Source organism: Symphodus melops (genome assembly GCF_947650265.1).
Source record: "Symphodus melops genome assembly, chromosome: 12".
NCBI lineage: Eukaryota > Metazoa > Chordata > Actinopteri > Labriformes > Labridae > Symphodus > Symphodus melops.
The window spans coordinates 13,629,276-13,656,093 of record NC_136702.1 but is presented as its reverse complement, the minus strand read 5'-3'; the positions used below and the strand labels follow the sequence as shown (position 1 = coordinate 13,656,093).

At 38.9% G+C, this 26,818-nt stretch overlaps 1 protein-coding gene across 2 annotated transcripts in view; it reads right to left on the bottom strand.

Annotated features, from left to right (window-relative positions):
- Positions 1-1,681: 1,681 nt before the first annotated feature.
- Positions 1,682-26,818, bottom strand: part of erbb4b (erb-b2 receptor tyrosine kinase 4b) — a 308,590-nt gene continuing 283,453 nt past the window's right edge. For both annotated transcript variants that reach the window (XM_079357754.1, XM_079357755.1), the window contains exons 21-28: positions 18,448-18,603; positions 15,183-15,258; positions 12,980-13,126; positions 10,955-11,052; positions 10,252-10,422; positions 7,228-7,477; positions 6,379-6,507; positions 1,682-6,213 (exon numbers count right to left, since the gene is read on the bottom strand). In XM_079357754.1, the coding sequence (XP_079213880.1) occupies positions 5,546-6,213; positions 6,379-6,507; positions 7,228-7,477; positions 10,252-10,422; positions 10,955-11,052; positions 12,980-13,126; positions 15,183-15,258; positions 18,448-18,603 (1,695 nt within the window). In that variant the 3' untranslated portion in view covers positions 1,682-5,545. The remainder of the gene's footprint in view (positions 6,214-6,378; positions 6,508-7,227; positions 7,478-10,251; positions 10,423-10,954; positions 11,053-12,979; positions 13,127-15,182; positions 15,259-18,447; positions 18,604-26,818) is intronic.

Sequence of the window (26,818 nt, the reverse complement as noted above, 5' to 3'; positions counted from 1 at the left end):
GGGCTGCAACATAATATTGCTACAGCAGTTGTCCAGTATTGCCCAAAATGGATAAAGAGCTGAATATCATCTGAAAGTAAACAATGACCGAGTGCAGTGCAAATGGAAATAAAACTTCTCAAGGAAATCTATAATAGGTCCTTAAAATTCAAAGTGTAAAGTGACACTGGTGGATTCACAACATTGATTAGGAAAAGACTGAGAGGAAAGTGGGTGAAATATTGATTATAATCAGTATTGCAACAGCATTTTTAAGTGTGTACAAAATCTAAAAAAAAAAAAGAATCTCCACAGGTGGATAATACTGAGAGAATTGTGGAGGTTTGTGAAGGAATAATATACTCGGTAAAAAAAAGGGAATAATAAAAATTCACTCCTACAAATTGAGCAAGAGCAGAGTTCAAAACACAAAATCCATTTAGATGTGTTGAAAACACAATCACACAATCACGAGGAAAATGATGAGGTGTGGGTGACACAAGACCCTGCAAGCGTTTTTCAAAAAAGAGTTCACTCTTCAAATTACATTTACACTGTATATATATTTATATACATACAGAAAATATATTCCCAAAAGAAAATAAAAAGAAAGGTATCACTTAAAAGCAACAATGCAAGGAGAAATTAAACAAAACTTCAGCTGAAAAAAAAGCATCATTTTTATATTTACAGATGCATCTGTCCACTGTTAACCTACCTATAAAAATACTATCCACTTTTTAATGTTTTAATGTTATTTTTTACAATGGTAAAACTGCTGACTCATTATCTTTGTCATTCTGTCAAAAGATACGTGTTTCCTTTTTACAGTTTCCCATCATTTCAAAAGATTGTAAACTGTGCTTACGCAACCACTGTCATCTTGCCCAGTTCTCATGGTCTGGTAGAATATACATTGTAAAAAGAGAGACAGCCATACACAGTTTAATTCTATTGCAAAGGCAGAGCATGTTTGTCAGATGCTTCATATTTTTTCCCTTAAAAAACAAAAAAAACACAATTGGTTAATGCATTGACCAAATATATTACTAGCTCGATAAAAGCAGTTTCCTTTGTTTTTATTTAATACAGCAAGATCCTTTCAGTGGATTAATATCACTGATGCTGTCAAAGTTGAGCTCATGATGTGAATAATCAAAGTCAAGTGAAATAGAGCAAATCCTAAAAATACAGTTGCTTTGTCCCAGTTCAGTGGCTGGACCCTCCGAAGTCTTCATATCTGGGCCGGATGTCTCTAAACGGTTTGACAAGTGCTTTACCATTTTAAAGGTCCCACAAAATGTGGCAGATAAATGAGGCCTGCTTTATTTTAAGAGGGAAGGCAATTGTGCTGTTTTTGTTGGGGTTTTTTTAACCGAATGTGTTAATTCAAACTATGCCTTTAAGAGAATCTCACGTGTGACAATGATGTGCAGGCTCGAACTGGACTTCAGTTTCTCTGAAGGAAAAACATCAAGCCTCTGAGCTGGGACATGTAGTAATTGCTTAGAGAAGATGGTTGACGTAAGACAATCAAGCCTTCAAACTGCATATAAAAAAACCCTTGTCACTAAAATGGCACCCAGAAGTACAAAAACAAGAACAAAGTCAAAACTTATAGCACACAATCTACAAAACAGTTAAGATGCGTTTTAAAATACAATAACTCCCCCCCCCCAAAAAAAAAAAAAAAAAGAAAAAAGTAGATGCACAAATAAATACAATGTTCTGGATGAGCAGTCTGTACTGTGAGGGATTAATTGTGCTCCGTACTGTACCTACAGTATGAGGTGTACCTTCAAAAAAAAATACATGAAACTAGTCTCACATTACCGTTTGACCACAATCCCTTTTCATTACAAGATTGCTTTCTTTGTTTGTATTCACTCCACATACAGCTGCTTTCCTGTTTAGTTATTTTACTGCTTCAGCTGCAGAACAGTGTTTGCTACATACAATTCTATAGTCACCCTTGAGGAGAGGGAAAGAATGGCAATCAACTTTGGTCTCCTCTGCCAGTTACAGTGCACTTACACCCTCTCCCTTGCTAGCTTTTGTAACATTGATGCATTGGTCTGGTAACATTTCTGGAATGCTAATACCTTAGTTTGAACCCCACTGCAGGATTACAACCTATTGCCTGTTGTTCACCGTTTCTCAGCTGATGCTGTGGGTGAGGGGTTGGGTAACATGATTTCCCCACAGAACAACAAGGGAAAGTGGATGAATTAGCATTCAAAAAGCTAAAAGCCCCTTGTGATGCTTGCCGGCTGAAAGTGCCAGCAGGTTTTCTCCTCGAGAAGATTGGCTTTATTTTTCCATAGAGATCCATTACGAAGCCTTTGGGTGACTCTCCACTACCGTCATTGCACTTCAACACATGGCCATACAGTAGTCAACAAGCACTGCAACTAAAAACTTATAGGTGATGGTGAAAATAGACTTACATAATGGACTTTTAGCTCTAAAAAAATGTAGAGGATACTTCCATTGCACACATTGAAACCAGAAAAAAACACAAGTCTGAGCTCAAGGTAGTAAACCTGGAATAAACAGTAGTACCAAGGTCTCAGGAAGTGGCCAAGAACAGATCTGTTACGGCTTAATCCATTAGCAACAGAGCAATGTCAAATGATGCTGAGAGTCTGAACAATCGAACCCTGCCCACCCCAACCTATAAAATAAACAGTTGCCCTTGTCAGCACTGACTGAGATATCATTGCCAATCTGTCTTCAATTGTAGTTTTGTTATACTAGGGGAAACTTCCCCTTTATGATATGGTAGCGTGTGCCTTAGCTAGAGCTCAACTGGATGATAACTATTCCCCATGAAACCTGAGAGGTGGAAAAACTCGCTGCCAGAGAAATATCTGGGTGTCGCAAAGTACAGCATCAGCCCTGCATGTCTGACGCCTCTCATCCATGTTTTTTTTCAGTGTAGAGGCACAAGGTTGTGGTTAACAGTGGTTATGCATTATGTCAGTTGAGAGACATGCACAGCCATTGGTCAGTCTTCAATTTTAATGCTATTATTATCCATTAATTATGAACGGCTATTTGAATAAAAGCTCACATCATCATTCAGTTCGGATGCTTTTGATTAAAAGGGCAGGCCACCAGTCTCAAAACAGAGCTCACTTCAGTTTCCCCTCTGCAATTCTAGTGAGCCACCTCATGCCTCAAAAAACAACCCTGGTGATGTATTCGACAATGCTTTCACAGAAAAGCTTTCAATACAAACTGAAATTGTGGAGATGTAAAAATAGTTCAATGATGCAAGCTGCTCGAGTTCTATTCAGCAGTATTATGGTAAATGTACTTCTGTGTTATTAAGCTTAAACTTTGCTTTTTTTTTTATCAACTTCTTCAATTAGAACCAATCTGTCTTTGCAATCAGTATTAAGCTTGATGGATGCAAACCCAAACTCCCATTTAAAAAAAAAAAAAAAAAAAGAAAAGAAAAAAGAAAAGAAAGATGAACCCTTCAATTATGTTACAAATCTTAACAGTCAGTATATGGCATGTAAAAACAATTGCAATGTGTTGCTGTAAACCATTGCTGAATGTCACTGAATTATAGTTGCAACTTGAGTAAAAATGAATAAATTGATCCTTAACACGGAATAACAGCAAAGCCATTTGACTGTGTCAAAGCATTAAGTGCTATTGAGTTATCAACTCTGGACAAAATTGGGCTTCAAGTTTATTTGATGACAGATGCTATTGGTCTCCGTCAGGGTTTACAGTGGCATCTGGCAGTATTTGTTTCAGTACAGGAAGATGTACAATGGATGATGGGATATTTGTTATGTATCAATACACCAATGCAACGCCCCAAACCAAAGAAAGTATTCTCTTCTCAGAGACGTTTTTGATAGTCTCTGCTTCTGAACAATCCTACTCTTAAGAGACGCAACATGGTCTGCAAAGTGGTGACTGCTTGGGCAGAGTGAATTTTCATGTTTTTATGACATGAAATATTATGAACAACAGAGGAGGAAAAACATCTATTATCCTTGCCTGTTAATGTACTTGAAAATCTTCCCAGACACAGCTTGGTCCACGGAGCCTGGGATTGTGTCTGTCTGATAATGACATGTAATTGGCTTATTTACGGCTCTGCAGGGTTAGCTTCTTTGCCTTCTCCACAGTGCTCTTTCGTAGCTGGGTGTCTGTGCTGTTTGCTTAAGAAGTTTAAGACAGATTGACAAAGTAAACATATCCCTGATGCTTGAAAAAACATACAGAACAAAAAACCTAGACATTTCTCTGATGCAGATTCTAAAATATGTTTCCCTTATGTTTTGTTTGTATGGTCATCGTCTCGCTCACAATCATTATATGGTCAAAAGAAAGATGAGTCCATTCTGAAGCACCAGTTCCATTGACAAACCATTGATTTTACTTAAGTAACAATTGGTTATGTCAGTCACAATGCTGCTTGCAATGATTTTATGAAGGTAACATGTAGACGGCTATTTTTGCTGGCTCTTTGAACTGGATTGGTAGTTGAATACTGATTCGGAAACATAAGGGACATCTACTGAATGATCAACCTTTTGAATCCCATCCGAGTCATGCCAATAATCTTTCCAATGCTTTCCACCAGGCACTAGGTGATATCATAGCTTCCCATAAAACTGCCTGACATTTACTTTTCTGTTGACCCTCTCTGTTCGCTGCACCACTGACTGCCATTATCAGGACACTCTGTCTTCTTGTTCAAGGTCAATTGAGCTTGTCCTCTCGAATATATTTCAAGTGGCAGCAGGCTTATCTGTCCCTGTGCGTATATTTACTTATGCATTGATGTATGGTTATATTGGTGTGTCAAGGCTGCAGGCATGTTAACATGTTTAAGATATGCCATGAGCTGTGTCTGATGAATGCTTGAATTCCATTACTTGTGCAGCAACATGTAAACGTCCAAGAAGCATGTAGGCAGGCATGCAAGCCACATCTGGGTTCATCTGCATGACTGCAGATTTGCTGGTTAATTAACAACACAACGTCATGTTCATGTGTTATTTGAATGCACAACAGAAACAGCAATGTGTACATGAAGCTGTTGGGGAAAAAGAGCTTAAAGGACATGGTGAATTTGTTGGTAATTCGTTGGTGTATAAATCCTCTTGGAAATCTTCTCTTTGGGCTTACCACTATTTACCCCCTTTTCTCTCTATAAGCGTATTTTTTAAAATCTGTTATTGGATTGTTTTTGTGCCTTTCTGATACTAAAGATGGCAGGACATTGTGCTCCAGAACATAACCAACTCTGAAGAGACGTGTCATCTCGCGCAACGGGTCACGGCCAAGGATGGAGCTAAAAATAGAGTTTGAATGTCAGTAAAGGCTGCCAGTAACCTTTTTTGTAGTCCTTCCGAGAAAAGGCAGAACCTGTGTGTGAGAAGAAAAGACTTGAAATCCGACATAATGGAGAGACGTGTTCAGGGAGGGTGCTAGAAGAACCAAGTTTAAGAGAAGTAGAACAGGGAAATAGGAGGACTGTCAAATCTCCATTCCCCTTTCCCTCTAGTCATCCCGTCATTGTGCTACAGGTGGGTCACTACACCACAGTGTTCCTCTGTCTGTACGGAGGTGGTGGCAATACATTGCCAGCTTTCATAGCAGCCTCAGACAAGTACTCCTGGTTCTCAGCGACAGCGGGGCGAATGCGTCCATTCTGCCGGTAGAAGAAGCGTGTGCTGCAGTCTTGTAGGTATTCCGGGTTGTGCAGTGAAGACTTCGGGGGTAGGCTGTGCTGCCAGTACTCAGGATTGTCAAAAGAGGCCTTCTTGCCTTTCTTATCGAACATGATGGTGCTGCTGGTGATGCCTGAGTGTAGAGTGTGTCCTGAATGCCCCGGATGCAGGGTGTGTGATGGATATGGGTGTGGGACGTGGCCAGGGGGCAGAACATATCCAGAGGAGGAGACTGTGTGGCTAGACGATGGTGGGTTGACCGTTTGCGATACGGACTGGGCAGAAGAGGACCCAGGGCCAGAGATTGAGACCGCTCCAGCCAATCCATTCTTGTCCCCTTGGTTAAGTAAGGTATTTAGGTACAGTGGCTCATTGACGTACTCATCGTCCCCAAGGGGAGACTGGCTCTTGGTGACAATAGCAGCTCCTGGCATGTGCAGGGTGTGGCAACCTGCTCCATTGATTGCTGAATGGGCATCACCATTCCTACGACGTGTGACAAAGGGGTTTTCCTCGACTGGGTTGAGGTAATCTGGAAACAAGAAGAGATTGGTTGGATTAGATTTTAAACCAAGGTGCTCCCACTTAAAAGTAATTTAGTGATCTATGATTTAGTTCTATTCCAGACCAGCTTCCAAACTTGCTTCTAGAAATGTCATGCCAAAACTCAGTAGTTTCATAAAATTGTCAAAGTAACCTGAGCTGTTTTTGTCTCTCTTGGCAGTCATGTAGCATTCCTGGTCTTTGTCCCCTTTTGCTCCTCGTTCTGCCAAAAGACCGGTTGGATCAGCACTGTAGCGTTGTGCACTACTGTCCTCTCCTCCACCTTTTGAAGCACAAAAGACAGACGGAAAGGAAAAGCAAATAGATGCATTAAATACACTACTTCGCAATACTTCACAATCCCGGTCATCATGAATGAAGGGTTATGATTTAGAGGGACATGCAAGCCTTTTATTCCAATAAATATATTTGTGAACAAAAGATAACATAATTAAAACAAAATGTTCCATCAAATGTACAGTCTGTAGATGAACATTTAAAAAGAAAGCCTACTCAAATCTTCCCCCTTCATTTACTACATCAAATCTTCAAATGTGGAAAACATGAGCGTCAACAGAACTAAAAGACAACACTGCTGTTGTATTTCTCTTCTTTTCCAGAAAGTGGTTTTCTGTGGTTTAGTTTTTCCAGACGGCTGCTAGATATTAGTTTTATTTTACTCATCTCTCAAATCCTGTGCGAGTGAGTCAAAGTGTGATACAAAGGTGAGAAAGGAAGATTGTGTCAGTCTAAAAAGGGTGAGAATCTGTTATCTTAAAGACATTTTTTATTGAAGACTCACATATTGATCTGTAAATACAAGTGAAAATACATTTTGAACAGCTGATTGACCAGACGCGTATCTGTGTATTAGGCTAGGTTCCTATTGATATTTTCATTTCACATCGTTTTCTACTCTCCAGCTGGTTTCAAGGCAATCACTTTGAGAAAGTAACGAACATTTGCACAGCTTTCCACACTTAGGGAATAGTAGTTGCTTTACCTTGTCCCACAGTAAGGATTGAGCCAGCCCCAAGCATACTTGACCTTGGGGAGGCCTGCTTCCTCAGGGTGCCATTGCAGCGAGGGTCATCCTGGTTTCCTCGGCCAAATCCAACACCAATCTGTCCCCCAGGGGCCAGGTCCTGTGAGGGGAGGCAGCCTGCAGACACTGGTGGAACAGAGAGCACTCTTGGGAGGGTGGCCAGCATGTCCTCCATGCTGAAACTGGGGTCCTGGTAGCTAAACTGGTTCTGTGTAGAAGGGTAGAAAATAAGGACAGAATATCAGGGGCTCTGCAGAAAATACAAGGATATCTACTGACTGAGTTTTACAGTTCTTCTATGATTAGTTCAGCTTATTCTTCGAGTGAGAAAAATGTGTTGATTACTACTTTTACTTAGAAAGAACACAATACACCAAAGACCAGACGCACAACAAAATACTATTGGTGATAAAATGAATCATACACCAAGTACCAATCTGAATTGTAAAATGTAGATTGTCCAAAAAAAACATCTTTTGTACCATTGTTCATCAGTAATATTCAACTGTGACAGGCAGGGGAGATAAACAGCAGTGCCACACAATGATATGGCAGCGTGACTGCCAAGGACAATTTAATTAAAGGGATTTTAATTAAAAGGCTCCATGCAGCAAAATCTTTAAGTAGCTATATCAGCCCTGCCCTGCTGTGTGCATTGCTTATAACAAAAAAATGTCTATTTTAGAACCTCACAGGGTGCTTTATTCTGCATTATCCTTTCTTTGTGTATCTGGTAAGAGTTTTTCTTTTCAAGGTTTAAAATCTCCTTGCGTCACCGTCCATCGCATGGTGTATGAAAAGTCTGTAATCGATATTAGATAGAAATTTTGTTATTTTCCTTTTTCTGAACACAAAAGTTGAAAGACTGATTAACGGCTTTGTTCATGGATTTCTGGGACTGAGGATAATTCCATTAAAATCCGACTCCTGAGTCACAGTTTTGCAATCATTTAATGATAACAATCCCATGTCATTTATAAGTTTGGCATCCTGTACTTAACAAAAAGTGATTGCTCAAGCCTGTACCAAGATCATTCCTGCCAACATGGTCTTGCCTTTTTACTTGTTCAGCCGTGAAACACGTTTCAAGGAGTGTCGAGGTGGGTTGCCAGGTTGTGGATACAGAAGGTTTGTAATCTTATGCAGTTGTGTGTGTGCATCTTTATTAGCTAAAGGTGAATAAAACTTAGTGAACCTTTAAAGACCTCGATCACAGTTAATCAATTTATTCAGTTAATTCTGAACTGAATTTAACTTTAACCAGTATTATCAATAAACAACCAATACGTCAGCTTTTTGCAATGTCAACAAGATTCAACTTCTTAAAGCCATGATGACTTGGAAAACTCAATATTACACATCTTCATTGAAAATCAGATGAAATTAACTTTTTTCAAAAAATATAACCACAGTCTTCAGTCGAGCCGCACTCCAGAAGTTCTTTCATAGGTCAAGCAGCATTTCACAATAAAAGCGCTCGGGGCAGAGATGGGTATTTTTCCTATTCAGTGAGCTCTCTAATACAAAAGGAGGCAGGCTCTTGCTCAGGTTGTCCTCTTACCATGCGAGAGTGGGGTTTAGACATGAACAGAAACCACATTACCGGGAAGTTAAAGGTCCTTAGTCCCCCTCCTCCTTTGTCTGTGTATTATATGAGAAAGTCATCCCTAACCAGATCACATAATGCAATAACTGCCAAGGTCAGAATCAATTGATACTGTGCTAATGTTTGCTAAAGTTTCCAAAAGACACAGATTCTTTTTCTTCTCAATCCATTGTTTTTTTATTTTCATTATAATGCTCATGTTACAATGGATGAGTGTGTGTGTGTGTGTGAGATAATTTAAAATGCCTTTTAGCTGTTTTTCGTGAATTATATTATATCAGATAAATGCTGTATATTCTTTTTGCTATTTGAAATGTTTACAAATATATGTTAAATAAATCATCTGTTTAGATTCCCCAAGCAGACTTAGTGAAAGGAGTAATGTGTCATTGGCATTCAGCAGGCAGTTTTATCCTGACACAGACACAGGGGGATGCTGGAATACAAAATGGTAGAGTTGCCTGTCTGTGTAACCGGTTTTGTGAGAGATTTAAGTCCAAAGATAGACGAGGAACGTTTGAACAGATGAAGAACTGAAGGAATCTGTCTGAAAACGCCAATTTTGAAGAAGGCAATTACCAGAGTTTCACAATGGAGACCTTGCAATGAAAACTGAGAGAGAGAGAGAGAGAGAGAGAGTGAGCGACAGGGAGATAAGTGAATGTGAGAATGCAGTGACTTTAGTTTGATATCAATTGTTTGAGCTTTTTACAAGAGAGTCGTGAAGTCGACTACATGCTGAGAAAACTCATCTCAGCTCCGTCGAAATGACTACTTTGGATTTATAGTGTATCCTGTTTCATCATGGTGCAGTCATCCTGCTGCTCCAGTCGAAAAAATAGATGATCGTATATGAATGAGCTGATGTGCAATTAAAACACAAGATTATTCAAGCTTAATCATTGTACTAGGAAAAACAAACAGAGCATGGTATCATGCTGAATATTAAAGAATCACTGGCTTCACTGTTTCCAAATTTTCTTCATTTATTTTTTAATTTTGAATAATATTCTGAATAATTTTAGGTAACAGTTGCCATTCATTTTAAAGGTTTTTATTTCGGGGCACTCATTCTTGCCATTAATTGACCATTTTCTATTTAAGTTAATGTGAGTGATGAGGAACAACATCACAGCCCTTGTTTTTAAATATCCTCTCAGATGTTTATGTGAAGCTGACTGTACATGGGGAACCTGACAAATGACGTGGAAATCTTTTTTGGAACTGTCATTATCCATCTTGTACATTTTAAGCACATAAAGAAGGGACCCTCAACGGGATACATGAATGCAATTAAGCAAACCAAAACAGTTTTTTAGTGCACTAATGGGCAATTGGCGTTTTTTTAAAGACAGGAGATGGTTCATAAAAAGTACCTTGTTGGAGTCTATGCGTGTGCGGGGGGTGTATGCCAGAGGTGGAATGTTGAAGGAGTGCGGCACTAGGTACTCTTCAGCATCCATCAGGTCCTCCAGCTCCTCCTCGTCCAGGAGGCTCTGGAAGAACTTGCTGTCATTTGGGCTAGGCAGCTTCATGCGGTCATCGCCCTAGGAGAAAAAGTGTGTCGATGTATTGCACAAGTGGATTAATGTTCATTTAAACACTTGGAAGGCTTTTTACACATATTTGCATAACTTACAAATGTTCTCATTCCAGTATCCCCCCCCCCCTCTGTAAGTATTTATAAATGATTTGACTCATTTCACACATAAAAAAGCAAAGAGGTGATTTAAAGGAGAATCGTCGGCTTTAAATGTGTCATTTTCATTAACTTCTGCTTTTGATATAGGCTTTGCCAATTGCTATTAATCTGAGCCCAGAGCAATCAGTTTAACGTAAAACATACAATTATGTATTTAAAGATGGGCTATTTTCTCTCAAGAAGAAGTTAACAAACCTTTTCTTAATCGTCTGAAAAATATTAGACAATGTCACACTGATAATCACAAAAGAAAGAGAGATTAGCAAGTTGACTGTGACGGTACTGGACCTATTCTTTTTTTTTTTTTTTCAATCAAACCTAAAAAGGTTTATATTAAATATTGATTCTTTTTTTCCCTGTCATTAAGAATTACTTACCTGTATTACAAGGTATCTCTGAGGATCACGAGCCATCCGGGTAAACTCTGCAGCCAGCTCCTTGAACTTGGGCCGACTGTCTGCGTCAATCATCCAGCCTGAAAAACACATTTTGCCGTTAGACTCCGACCAATGCGAGCTTTAAAAACATGCTGTACATACTGCCATGAAACATCTGAGATGCTTAATAAGTTTTGACCTTATTAATGTCCGTGTTCCCCCACAGCATGTCATTCTCAGCAGTGAGCAAGAGAGTTGTGCACATAAGTCAAGATCACTTTTTATCCTGCTTCTCTGTGAACTAAAGTGGGAGGAAGGGTGCGTACACAGGGTATATGTCAGCGATGATCAAGGAGCATTTCCGTATTCCTCACACTTTGCTGTCAAAGGTTCTTCCTACGCTGACGATGTAAATGTGTATGCCATGTTGTTGTTTTTTTCTTTGCCATTTACACAACTAAAAACAAATCATGATAATATGGTTGTGATGTAAATCTTTTGAGTCCGACGTAAATATACATTTTTCATGATAAAAACACATGGATATGGCTGCAGTATAAATGAATAAAACAATAGTATTGCAGCATCTCATTAGCCAGATTAATTATTCTTCCTTACTTATTCAACCCTCCCAGTCATCCCTAATGTGCCATGTGTGCATGTATACTGAAAGTAGGTCACCCATATATACTTCAGCCTGTGTTGCAGCTGACCATAATAAGTAATCTGACAATGTCGTAAGATGTGTATTATGACAGTTGCAAATACAATATTTCCAATTTTAAATTGTCTCAACAGATTTTCCAGTCAAACCAATTTCGATTAGTGTACTATAACACTCTTATTTATTCCATAATGAACCATTGTGTTTCTCTTTTTTAGCTTAAGTTATCTTAATTGCAATTCCTTTTTTTTTTTAATCCCATCTAAAGATAAACACTGTTTCATCATTAAAATGGCCATATGGAGAAATGTGCACTGCTGCCAATTTTCCCCTTGGAACACAAGGGGACGATGCCAAAGCAATCATGTGATGGGCCCTGAGTGGAGCCTGTGCTTAGTATCTGGGGAAATAAGAGACAGATTTTGAGATACGGATTTATATACAAGTATATGAATAAAGAACTTCCAGAATCTTTTATCTCGGTACGTAGTTTCATTACAAGGAAGTGCACTGCAATCATGCGTGCAGTATGATCTGTTTCTGTGTGCTTGGGTGAATGAAGACTGAAAGTAGTGTTGGAAAAAAAAAAAAAGAGAGGCAGGTGACAGTGACTTCCCCCCTGCAGTGTGTGTGTTTGTGTGTGTGTGTGTGTTTGCCAGGTTGGCACAGGTTCAGGGTGTCAAAAGAGCCAAGGTGACAGTGAGGGCCAGAGGCTGCAGCAATAGAGGACAAGGCCGTGGTGGCCCTGGCACCGAGTCTTTGTCCTGGCAGCCTCGGCCAGAGGTTACAACGCCACCTGTGACCCCTGGGGCCTGACTGCATGACAGCAGTGACCAATCAACATGTTCAGACTGGGGGTCAAAGCCAGCTAGAATAATGAGTTTCACTTTTGCTGCGACAGAAAAGCTTCGAATGGTGACGAGAAGTTCAAAGAAAAACTCGGTTAAATCTGTGAAAAGTATCATTTGACGAAAAAAACTTTGTCCGTGACTCCACTTTGACTCTCGAGTACTTAAACACTGTAGTGGCATTTTGAAAATCACTGAATAAAAGTGTAATTTTGTCTGCTTCGACTAAAAGTCAGTTGACCCTCACTTCACCATTAAAGCCTGTTGACTTCTACATTCTTTTTGAAACCCAATGGATGAGAATAAAAAAACAAGTGACTTGTAATAGAAGACATTTTTATGACAAAGCTCTGAAGCTAGTGTTTTTTTTCCAAGTTTCACATCTTAAATTTATGAGAGAGAAAGATGAAGACCTAACAAAGGACATTTTTGTGGCTTTTCTGTGGCGTGTTTGTTTCCGCATTAAAATGTAATTTGTAATTTGATATTCAGATGATCTGATTCTTTACTCACATTTCACCATGACCATGTAGACGTCAATGGTGCAGATTGGCGGCTGTGGAAGACGCTCTCCTTTCTCTAGAAGGTCCGGGATATCTCTGGTGGATATACCATCGAATGGCTTCCCACCAAAGGTCATCACCTCCCAGATTGTTACACCTGAAAAGAGCACGAGGGAAAAAAAAATGTACAAAAGAATAAGGAGATAAAGGGAGAAATCAGCATACAGCAAAAGGATAAAGAAGCTCCCAGAGAACGGAGCGAGTAAATAGAATAAAGATGAGAAGGAATCAAAAGAAGGATAAAGAGTACAGATGATTCAAGTTGGGTAAAGAGAGGGGGGTTTGAGAAGAGACAAGCAAAGACATGGAAAAAGAAGTGAGATAGTTGCAGAGGGAAAATGTTCGAGACAGACCAGGACAAGTAAAAGAGAAGAAGAAAGAGGAATGAGGAGGAAAAGCAAAGATGTGAGGAAGCCGAAGAGATCAGAGGGGATGTAAAGACACAGGGGGGAGTGAGTGTGTAGAAAAGAAGAAGACGAAGAAAAAAAAAAAGGAAGCCGAAAAAAAAAAAGAGTAAAGAAGAGAGGACAAGATAAGAGAACACAAGTCAACAGAGGACATAAGATGAGTGGAGGAGTGGAACTAATCAGAGCCTTGAAAGTCATCAGTCAATCTGAACTTTTGGCACTCTTCAGTCTTAATCGTGTTAGTGTTAATGAGCTAATGAGTGGTAAGAAGAGTCAATGTACTCTATAAGATGGAGAGATGGATAATAGCCCACGGTCATAGAGGACCACTGGGGACATGGAGGCACTAAACCATACTCATACTCTTAATCAAACGCACATTATTCCCTTTGATATGACCCCTCTTGCATATTTATTTTTTATTTTTTCGGAGGGAAATGATTTCTTTTCTGGCTTCAAGAGTCACTGTCAGCCAAGAAACTGTCTGATGCAATGAAGCAACAACAATCGGCCTGTCCAGAGAGTAGTTAAGAGTCCAATGTCTTTAAAAATGCAAACATGTTTCTGCAATCTACAGTATTCATTTTCTTTTCTCTCTATGTGTTGTCATTAGTGTCAATTGAACCATTGCACTCTTCTGCCTGGACCATTCTAGTCAACATTCGTAACGTTGTTCACTGCTTAAGATGAGGGACCAAAGCAGAGTCCCTGCCCTAACCCCTGACACAGGCTACACATGTTTCTGTTCAGACACAGCAAACAACATGCAGATCATTTACTGTTTTGCATTTCCGATACAAAATTGAAAGTTGTTCCATATAAATGAAATAAAAAGGATGTGTTTTTAGTGCTTTTCAGAGAATATCCACAATAACACTAAATCAAAATGTCAATTAAAGAGGTCAATAAATGCAAGAGACACAAGTGGAGCAACCACACAGTTTGCTTTATAACGAAAACGATTCGAAAGGAGTTGGACAAATGGATCAGAAGACAAGGTTTGCGATTTTGATGTGGAAAATATGGAAGCATAATGGTGCCATGCTGCTTAGGTAGGTCAAAAACACAAAATAGTCTTTGAATTATTTTTTCACAAGTAACCACTTAGGGGAGGGTAACATTGGGGTCAAATATTCTGTCTTTTCTTGTACCAGAGAGGGGTCTTTCAAACAAGCTGCAAGTGAGAACATGACTAAGTGAAGGCACACAAGACTTTAGTAAATGTCTCTGAAATAGAAAGGTTTTGTGTGTGTGCCAAAAATTAGGATGTGAAAAAGCTATAACTAGTTATAGAACGTTGTCACTTTGACAGGTGTTGTTAAAGATCAACTTTTGGGGGTCGCCGGTGGTGCAGCGGCAGTGCGCGCGATCCCACGCATTGAGGCTCAGTCCTCGCGCGCGCGGGCGGCCCGGGTTCGCGTCCGGCCTGTGGCCCACCTCCCGCATGTCTCTCCCCACTCTCTCCCCCCTTCCGACTCCATCCACTTTCCTCCCTCTATGATAAAGGCATAAAAATGCCCAAAAAAAATCTTAAAAAAAATCTTAAAAAAAAAAATCAAACTTTTGTTCCCATTGGGACTGAATGCAAATAACTTCAACGATGATGCACACATTTTCCCTTTTTTTTTTTTTGTTTTTTTTGTTTTTGTTTTTTAATGTAAACTCTAATTAAATTCTCACCATGAAGACAGTTTACCCTTTTGTCCATATTATGCATTTCAGTAACAAAGGAAATTTTACACTTACCATAACTCCAAACGTCACTCTGATGAGTGAACTTCCTGTAATGTATACACTCCAGGGCCATCCATTTGATGGGCATCTGCCAGGTAAAAGAACAATATTAATATTATAAAATACAAATGTTGAATAAACTTAAAACGAGTATGTAACTATTTCTGAAAATTAAACGTAACATTTGGCTTCAGAAGGGAACCAGAAAGATCGGGCAGATCTGGTTTTGAAAACCAGAGAGGAACAGCTCAATGAGGAAAACAAGGTTGGGTGCACGCACGCACGCACACATGCGCACACACGCACAGCCAAACAAGCTCCTGCTGTACTGGAATAAGGTGGAGCAAATGGCAGGATGGTCTAGGATGCAGCTTAGTGCTGTGATTAGATTTGAAGGCCAATTCTATTGATTACCGTGATGGAGGGTGAGGGGAGGTGAGTGTCGAGGGTAAGTGTGTGTCTGTCTTTCTCTCAGTGGAGAGGATAATACCAGAATGCTCAGCATGGACACAAACCGTGAGAGACACACTTAAACAGGCTGAGAGAGGATGAAAAAGGCTTTCCTGAGAAGAGGTGGTTTGAAAACAAAATATAAAAAGAAAAAAAAAGAGAGGAAAATGATGAACAAAGATTTGGAGAGGCCAAACACCCATGTATACAGAGCTCCAAGGACGTTTACTGTTTATTTTGTTTATAGGGGTTTGAGCTCCCTCTTTCCCAAAAGTAAATTAAACGGTCCAATAGAGCAGAATAGAATCTAACTGACTCCACTAAAACCGTCCTTTGTGATGGGCTTATTTCATCTCTCAGGATTTAAAACCCTAATTAATGTTAATGTCTGATATTGTATTTTACAGCATGTCAATGGTATGGTGCAAAATAACACTCCAATGATAATGTACGCCAATGAGCCTGTAAAAAACAAAACATATACAGCAGACACCAGAAGTAGAGAGTGACTGTATTCAGGCTAAAACATTTCTAAAGTAAATATAAAGACAGCCACTTTACCACCACAATGACTGATACTATCAGTGACAGGACTTGATCAATCACTCTCGTCACACTAGCACAACTATTACACTTTAACATTCCCTTTGAATCATTCATTCCAAAATGTGACGTCAACCAAATGAGAATTAAAGTATTTTCTTTTCCTTTTTTCAACAGATGTACGAGTCTTTTGATTTTTTTCATCAACTTCTGTGTTTGAATGATTTATGTGCAATTTTGCTCTTTCATATTCTTGTTGCAACTTACAAGGGAAAAGAAAGAGGGGGAAAAAAACAAACAAAAACACGTTCACTGACGTCTTTTCATATGGCTACAACAAGCACCAGAGCAGCTTATTGATATGAATGAAGGCAAATGACAACAAAAGAGATAACCTGCCAATAATTTGAACCTATAGTTTTAAAGCTCACTCAATAACAGGTGTATTTTCTCACATAACATACTCCTTTACACCTTGGTCACATACAAGCCAAAGTAAAAGCCAATAATTATCTGTCTTCAAGGAGAGGGTCAAAGTGTTGGACAGGAAACCCTTTCATTTCCTGTATTGCTATAATAAGAGGGTATGATGGACCATCAGCACCAGCTGATCACTTTGAGGACTGCAGCATCTGTACATGGGGTACGAAAACTAACCACCAGGCCACGAGTGCTAGTTCAACAGTGACGATTGACACATTTTCATTTCATTTTGTTTGTGTTGTTTGAAATGTTTAAGTGGACCTGCCCTCCCACCATGAAATGCTTTTTCTCCAGCAGGATGCCAAAGCACAAACTAGGTGAAACTGTTGCGTGCTGTACCCGAGGCATCAAACTGATGATCCTCAAATCGTGGAGGCACACATTACCAGCACATATCAGAGACTCCTACTACCAATTTCAAAAATGTTTTAACATAGTCATGTATTCATGCTCAAATATTTAAAGTTTCCCTCCTCTGAGGCCCATTCCCGAGGGGCAATGTGTATGGTTCGGTTACTTCAATCAATCAGCCTTTATTTGTGTAGTGTATCATGACGAGCATTATCTTGAGACACACAACACAGTGCACATAAAACTCACAAACACGTTTACAGACAACATTACACAGTGTTACAAAGTTTAAAAAATGTGAGTTGTTTTTGTTCGTAGCTGCCTTAGGATTATTTATGCAATTTAGCTTTTGATGCTAAATGACACGTCTTGCTGTTTTGTTGAATAATGTGCAATGTCCTGATTAAAAGAATTCAATACATAATACCCATATAATCAAACAGCTTAACTAAAGTCTTTGCTCTTTGTTCATATCAGAATCCAAAATACTTTATTAATCCCAGGGGGAAATTTGGTTGTTGCTCAAAAACACAGTACAGAATAATTTAGCCTGCAAAATAAAGAATAATAGAGATACTAAATACGCAATAAGTAGCAGGTAGGAGTGGAATAATAAGCTATGTACAAACACAAATGACTTAAAGATTAAAATATAAAGAATATTGACTGTTAGTAGTATATATACACTGGTTATCAGTGTTAATACTGCATGTTGTATTGATAGTGTTCAATGTGAACAAAATGTGTGTGATCTGTTTATTGACAGATTGCATAATGTTAAATTAAATAGTTTAGTTTCTAAGTGTCTGACTTTCAAAGGGATGATGGCCACAGGCAGGCGCTCTGTTCATCGAGGGGTATCAGTCTAGCACTGAGTGCTCTATTACAATAGTACTAATTATAATATAGAATATTATATATATTATAGTTTATTACAGGAAAATTAATTAACTATTGGGTGTTTAATAAGGGCCGAGGACATTCAAGGCTTGAAGCACTGACTCTTCAATGAGGTCAGACACAGCTAAGTGACTGAGGTCAAGTCCTCTTTAACCTGCAGGAAATTTGTGCAGCCTCTGAACCTCGCTTCACCTTCACCTTCAAACTCGCGGTAGGAAATCACTGTGCTTGGACAGCAAATTTATAAGGCTGCTTGTTCAGACTTCACTATTTTTAACAGTAAGGTGTCGTATCCACCAATGAACTCTTGGGGAAACTCGAATGTCAATCTGGCCCCTTTTTAAAGCCATTATTTAAATAGATCAGGGATTACATTTACCGCTATTAGCCATTCCCATCATATCCTGTTTTAGGAGCTGATCCAACCTCCTCAGTGTTGAGCAGTGTAGATCTCAAAGTTATCGAATGAAGACAAACAAGCTTGATGTTTATTTGTGGGATTACACTAATGATCGCGTCGTGTAAAGTAAGGATGTCACAAAGCATTTACCTTTCCTCCATCAGCATTGTACTCTTTTTCATTGACATCCAGAAGACGAGCCAGGCCAAAGTCTGTGATCTTGATGTGGTTGGGAGATTTGACCAGGACATTTCGGGCTGCCAGATCTCTGTGGACCAGCCTACGCTCTTCCAGATACATCATCCCCTGAAACGCACACAAAAACAGAAGGCGCATTTATTTTCTATGGTGTGCGTTACAATGCACCTATTTGGATGAGTTTGCTCTGCTTAATGCATAACTAGCACAGTCACACGTGCATGTATGACTCTTGCTCCACATCACCATGTGTCTTCATCATCATAATCGCTATAAGAATGTCAAGACCCCATTAGATTTTCTATAATTATGTGTTATCGTCATTACCACCACATTGTTTTTTTTATGGCTATAATTCTCATCAATCAACAACTAGAGTGTGGAAAAGCCCCTCTTTAATGCCAAATGCTTGGCGATGCAATAACAACAGAATCCATAAGCATCAGCCCAGAGACAGGTTTTCAATTAAAAATGGGACCCAGAGGAATGACGAATGTTGGAGTAAAACTTTTCATTCAATACGTTCACTGGACAACAGAGAGAAAACAGCCATGCTCTTTCTCCCTGTCCGCACTTTAATGAATAATGATTGCTTGCCATTAACACAGGCAAAGACATTTTCCTCTGACGTTCTTGGACGTTCTAACAGATTTCTTTTTTTTTTTTATCTTTGAAGTATGAGGATTTCTATGGGAACTTTTGCAACTGTTTTTCATGGCCAAAATTCCATGTATAAGTTAATCACCCACAGAAACACTTTCTCTTGAATATGTTTCCATTAAAGGAGCAATCTAATAACTCTTTGTACATTGACATTTTCATAGCTATTAGTGCTATCAGCATTAAGTAGTTAATCTCGATGAATTAATACTATCACAATTTATCACATGCTATTTTGTCCCTTTGGGTGCACCATGGATAAGCCTCCTCAGTGTCTCCCTAAAGTCACAGTAATGGAAAAGAACCACACTGCTGCATCTATGAAAAAGCCATCAGCTTGCTCAGCCGATGAGTCAAATGTAATATCCACCTTGTGACACACATTCACTTGTGGATCCGTAAAATAAAAGCAGGAGGCCAGGAGGTCCTCACTTTATTTCAAAATAAAAGCAGAGTTGAATACAAACGGCAAATAAAGTACTCTCAGTTTAAGAAAGCAGAAACATTACAAAATAAAAGCCTAACTCTTATTAAGACTGTGAGATAGTGTAATTTCAAATATGCAATGCATCACGTTTACATTTTTGGATCGCTTGACAGCCCTAATAACAATACATTAAAATAAATATTGCTGATAGTATGACAAACATTTTCTATTTGCAGAGGTTTTCATATATTTAAACGTGTCAGCCTTCAGAAACCAAGATAAAACGGTCACACATTAATCCAGGTATATACATGTCGATAAAAAATGTAGGTATTAGAATGTGCATTGCCATAAAAACAGATGTGTTGAAAGAATTGCTCTGTACCATGTGTAAAAGTGTTTGACATCTTCTGCCATGCATGTGTCAACTGACTACTTCACTACATAAGACGCTCTAAGGAGAAGGAAAAATATAACCTGAAGGGTACGAGACAAGAGATGGGGAAAAAAACAACAACAAAAAAACATTTAAATTGGACAAGTAACAGAAGCTCCTTGGAATTCCAACAGCAAAACAAGGCCTCTGTTGAAACCGTAACAGATTCTCTTTACTTGGATGGGATGGAATGAAAGGAGGAGTAAGAGGACTGGTTGGAATTGGTGGAGTTGAGCGGTGGCAGTCTGAGAGGTGAGATTACATTGCTCAGGCTATAATCACAATGCCTCATTTGGCCTATTTCCAGCACACAGCTGCACATTTACTCACAGTGCATACCTGCAGAAATGCAACTCCTGTGAAGATACACCTGCATGTGTGTCTGGGGCTGTGCGTTAGGAGGTTTATGTCCACAATGAAAAAAATAATTTCCTCAAAGCCCTTAAACTATGTTCTGATATATTTCACTCATCCACTCGTTGATATTCCTTTAATCTGTTTCCATATCTTCCAAAATAAATCACTGATATTTTTTTTCATTTACTTCCAAAACAACAACAACAAGGAACAGTCTTGATGACTTATCATATTGAGATTAAACATATGTATCTTGCAGAGTGGCCTCTAAAACAAGATTTTTTCCTGCTATTTTAGGATGATCATTTGAATCGTATGTACATTTTTTGATTTAATGATTCATTCTGACACCATGCTTGAGATGCCTGGTTGATAGCTGAATCTACAGCCAAACAAGTAATAACTATCAGACAACAAAATGGTTGTCAAAATTTTGCTGTCGTTATCTTCATTTTTGCAGTTTCACTGGTCTCTGGTGTGTTTCTTGCCACTAATAAGTTACACCTCGAGCAGAGATGAAGGGATGGATTATTTCTATTTGGGTGTTTCAATTTGTTCTGCATGTCTGCTTTTCAGGTCTCGTTAAGCAAACTGCTGCATAAAGTGCTCTACTATTAGCTAATCATTGCAGAAAGCAGCAGTCCCAGATTTAAAAAAAACTCCAAATAAAGAATAAGGAAATGTGGTGTGTACAGCACTGTCTCATTGATGACATACGTATTAAGTCGCATATCCTTTTTTTTTTTTAATGGGTTTATTTTTTTGGGCTTCATATGCCTGTATTTAGTGACAGGACTGCACAGTCAGAAATCAGAATGGACCTGCGGGGAAAGGAGCCACAGATGAGATTTGAACCTAGGCCGCTAGCAAGAAAGACCACAGCCTCCGTACATGGCTCACGCCAAATAACCACAATCAATTGTAACTAGACAAGCAGCTACATCTGCTGAAGGTAATTTCATTTGATAAAAGCTGAACAGACTTTTGTAAACATAATGTTTACTCAGCTGCTTATGACGGCTTCCCACATATACTGTAATACATGTCAGAAGTTTAATATACAGTTTAAAAATCTATATATCTGTTTCATAAAACTTAAAGTAGAAAGTTGTGCTATTATTTGATGAACACACAGTGTGATGACATGTCTGGTCCAAAGGACTGTGATGCATTAGTTTGCAACACACAATCTAGCAGAGGTTCATATGTAAATAAGTTAATGACCTCACTTGACACTGACAGTCACAGTGACGGGGGGTAGCGCTGCTGTGCGACCAGATGTTCAAATTCAAGGAATAATTCATTTCAGGAAAAGAGGCACATGGAGCGACAACACTGATAAACAATAGATCAAGCGCATTGTGATGTGTGATTTTACTTTGTCAGATTTTTTTTTTTTTTACACTCCTGTAATTTATCAAGCTCTTGCAAGTAAAATAAAATTCTTCAGATTTGAAGAATCCCATGCTGCCCTTTACCCAACTTCTCCCACATCATTGAGTCTGTGTGTGTGTGGCTCTGCCAGTTTTGTGACAGATTCTTATTTGTACATAAATCAGGCCCGGTAATCTCCTCAATTTTCAAGACAATTAAGCAGTGGAGGGAGAGCGGACGAATTGGCAAACCGTGATTTTTAATTTGCAAGCACAATGAGATTGAGAGGGGGAGTTGATGGAAGTGTGCAGGGTGGGAAGTGGCTGCAGGCATGCGTGAGCGACCCCTTTTTTTTTTTTTTTTTCCCCCTACCCAGTCGCTCTCGTTTATTGCCTTCCCATGTGGACACGGTGGGAAGAAGTTACTGCCAGAGGTTGTAATTGCATCAAACCTGAATGTGACAACCAGGGAAATCCTAGCTGTGGATACTGCATGTTAGGTAAGCCCACCACCAGAGGAAATCAGTGGGTTTCAGACAGACTCAGTTATGATCGCACCTCCAGACTACAGCTGCTATCCAATCAGAAGGGATCAGGCATATGCCTTAGTTCCTGTGGAAAATATATTTGTTAAGACGAGGTATTCTTTGAATGACAGAATGTCAGAAAAGTACTAAATTATCAGGTTTGTAACAAAAAAACATACAGTAACTGACATGGGTTAAGTTTTTTTTTTTAAACTAAAGAAAATAAACTTAAAATTATTTGTGTAAATAACAGTTGTTTACTTACACTTTAAAAGTAACACACTGTGGTTTCAACTCCACACACAACGAACAAAACATCTGCCCACATATACACAACTCTACACGTTCTTAGCCTTACACTTAGACACAGTGTTTCCAAAACATCCAACACAATAATCTTCATTAGACATGTCATTCAAAACTAAAAATTATTATCATTTTTTCAAGCACTCGTGAAGACACTTCTAACCATTATATCACACCTAAGTCAGAGCTTTAAGGCCAGTTTTTGCACAACAAAGGAGGACAAACTTGGAGAAAGAGTTGGAGGAAGAGGTATTCACGTAAGAGTAGAAAGAGGAAGATGTGAAGGAGCAAGTGGTGAACGAGGCAGCATAGGGAGACGAACCGAAAGAGGCACATGAGAATAAAGAGAAGTGGTGACGAGAGGACAAGGACAAACTAATTCTTACAGATGAAATCAGAGCTGCTCGGTCAACTATGTTTACTCAATGCCATCATGTTCATAATTAGAGAATGCTTGGAAATGTCAGAGACGTACACTAATGTTGTTTTATACTTTTCACGTATCATGCAAGAGGTAGAAATGTTGATTTTGTTTTACCTTTGATACAGCTTTGTGCGCTTGTCGTTGGAAAGATCTAATTATTTGTTAGTGTCTAGAGTTTGGAAGCAAACATATTATTTTCAGAAGATTTTAGTTTTGATTATAGTGCCTCCCCACCACGGTTTTGTGTTTATTTCACAGACTCTTGAACAAAAGCGGAATAAATGACACAGTCCTCAGATGTTTTGTGGAGACAGATTTTGAAGGGATGGCGAGGGACGAAGGATAAAATCAATAGGAGGAGAGTGAGGAGATGTGGCATTTATTTTTCCCCAACTGGCACTTTCCGCTGTTATTTACTCGGGCAAAGGGGACACACGCACACAAACGCGGTTTCACACATAGGAGGGAGGCTGTCAACACGCAAGGACACAAACACACACGCACACAGAAATCTATAATCTTGTGATTCATCCTGATTCAATGTAATTCATGAGGAAACACTTTTAATGAGATAGAACATCCTACTGAGCTCTAAACCTCTTGTGTGTTCAGTCTGTGAAAGTGTGATGTGACTCACGTCGATTTTTATGATATTGATTCCATGTTTGAGATGAAAGCGCTACACTGCTTGCAGCCTGTTCACTCACCGTTACGTTTGCCATATATTTGGCACATGCTTATTTACTATTTTTGTGTCATCTATCATGGTAACGGCCGCCATCTACCAGGCTTTTTTTTTTCTTTTGGTAATTAATATTTTCAAAGTGACTAATCAGACTTGTGCTGCCGTGTAAAGATCATCATTAAAACCAGTCCAATATTTTGGGTTTGACTTCAACCCTTTTTTGTGGGGGAACGAGAGCCCAAGAGTTGAGTAAAACCTCACTGATGCATGCTAAAAGCCATCAACGGAGCCATCACATTTTCCACCACTTTTGCTGAAACTATAGCACTGAGAGCCATATTCAAGGATAAAAGTCCATTGTCTTGAACATGAAAGCTCCCCGAAATTGAAGTCAATATATAAAATATGTGGTGCTCTGCATAGTGACTGACTGCCGCATAAGTCACAAAGCCATGGACATGGTCAAAGCTAGAATCTTTGTTTTGCTCAAATACAGTTTCTGCCTTTAGAGTTAGTTATTAATACGCTGATTTTCTTTTTTTACAAGATGATTATTGCAATTAGTTTTTTCGTGCTATTGAAAGCTCTCAAACGTGGCTCCTGTGATGCTGTGTGCCCCGTTTTAGCATACATAGCATAGCAGAGTCAGTGAGCTTACAATAACAATGCTGCTACAAAGTGACACACTGCTCTTGTGTTGACTGTATACTTGCATGCTGAGGGACCTTTGCTGTTTGATTGGTGAGTGTAAATGTGTGTTTTGGTCTGTGGAGGGGATGAAATGTCACTACCGAGGCAGAGAGGGGAAACTCTGGCTCCAAACGATGTCACCTGAGCAAATGTTCAGCACCCGTCGGCAAATATATTTTGCCTTCACTTAGGAACAACAGAAAGGAGGAGGCAGGGTGTCCATCGTTATATAAAATCAATCAATGTTTACAACTGATTACCCCAACATTTTTAAAACAAGGGTATATTATAAAAAAGACATTTTGAAGTGGAATACTATGGTTCATTTCAAGCACACAATAAAAGATCTAAATAAAAAAAGGGCATAGCTGTGAATGAGAGTAATTACATTCCAAACACAGAATACTCAGCATCATGAGTGTATGACTCATCTGTGCTGATTTTTCTGGTGTATTGTACAGCCTCATTTGCTGTTTTTCCACTGGAATTCCAGTATTTCTGTAGGGCATATAGGATGTTTGGCGACTGTCTGCTTTTGTGCTGTCATATTGCGAGTAACGTTTCAGATTTTTGGGATTCTTTACACCAGTGCAGTGTCTGCTTGACGTAGTGCATGTTTAATGTATGGTTTGGATATAAAAAGATCCCAGTGGGCAGGGGAGAAGGTGAATCACTGTTTAAGGAATGAGGTGAAACGAATCAGATCAACGTGGAGGAAAAGCTGAGAGAACGGGGGGTGAAATGATAACACAATAATGATGAAAGCAGGAGGCTTTCATTTCATTTTGAGCTCCCATGTCAGAATGAATTTAGCAAATGACATTAGGGGGCAGCTTGAATATGAACAATTTGTCTCTGCTCAGACTGTTATCCGAGTGTGATGGTAAACCTTGTCCGTATACATTTATTCCCTCCGATCAATGCTTAATCCACTACCAGAGTACATGTAGCATATTGGAGGAGTTGTCCCTCTTATGTGGAAACATACAGAAATAGACTGAAGTGAAACCAACCTTTCAGAATATGCCTAATTAATCTTCACATGCCAAAATATAAGTTACTGTCGTTGGACAAAAATGTGTGGCCTCTTTCTTTCGGACAACATTCCAAGAATCTCCATCCATTTTAAGCCGTTTAAAAACACGTGTATATGAGAACCCATTGGCCTGTTTATATGAAAAATACGGATAGACCACGCTAAACCTAATGTCAAAATTTGATTGCTGCTCTCTCAGGACAAACCTATCCAACTTGTACTTTTCAGAAATGAACAATATAACAATAAAGCATGTTATGGTCTTTTTTTAAATTTCAAAACGAGGTACACTTACTGAAAATATTGTCTGACGTGCATCATTTTTTTAAATGTGGAATTACAGGAATTTATAGCACGGGAATACAAAAGAAAATCAATGATGAAAACATTGGTACACGTAAAAATGTTTCAGACTTCTTAAGTATTTTTGTGCACATCGTCACCTTTTTAAACCACCCATTTATCGACTTTGGCAAAACAAAGCTGTCTGTGACTGTACATGATCATGCAGAGACAATAAAGAAAGTAAAATGCTACTCCTATAACTTAGTTCATTGGCGTTTCATCCTGGATATGGCCGAGCTGGCCCAAGCAAATCGTAAATCGACTCACTGCAACTTTATGGAGTCTTTTTGGTTTTCCTTCTTAAGATGATTTTTCTCACATACATAGTCTACTTTACTTTCATGCTCTTTATGTCATCTTTCATCACATACGTTGACCTCTCTCAACCTTTGGTGCAATTTGGGCTTCTTTATCTTGTGTAAGGATAAAGGACATGAGGGCCAAAGGGCCCAGAACAAACCACCAATATCAATAACAGAATTAGAATCAGTTTTATTGGTCAGGTATGTTTAACACACAAGGAATTTAACACCGGTAGACTGTGCTCTCTTGGTACAATGTAAGCATCAAATATTAACAATTAACTAAAAGTATAAACAAGTAAAAATTCAGATTAGTGGTGGATCTGCTGTACGACGTCTGCCATACTTCATAAGACACCACCAACATAAGGACTTCAATATTTGGGGCGCTTCTTTGATTGACATCACATGATAAATTCAACATGTTTCCGATAAGGTTAACATTTGTGAATAACTATCAAAATGTTGAGTAGGTAGGTAGGTAGATAGGTAGATGGGGAGATAGGTTTGTAGATACTTTATCGATTCCAAGCTGGAAAAATTGTGGCAAATTGTGTGGCAGGTAAGCTCTAACTACTGTAGTTGAATTTACTTTATTTGATTTTGGGTTCTTAGAAGATATTCTCCCTTCAGATCTTGGTCAGATACAAGTTTCATCAACAGATAATTTGGTTAACATAAATACCAGCCATATCCAAACATTCAATGCCCTTTGGTCATATTTTCTTGTCTAAACAACCAGCAGGCCTACAAAC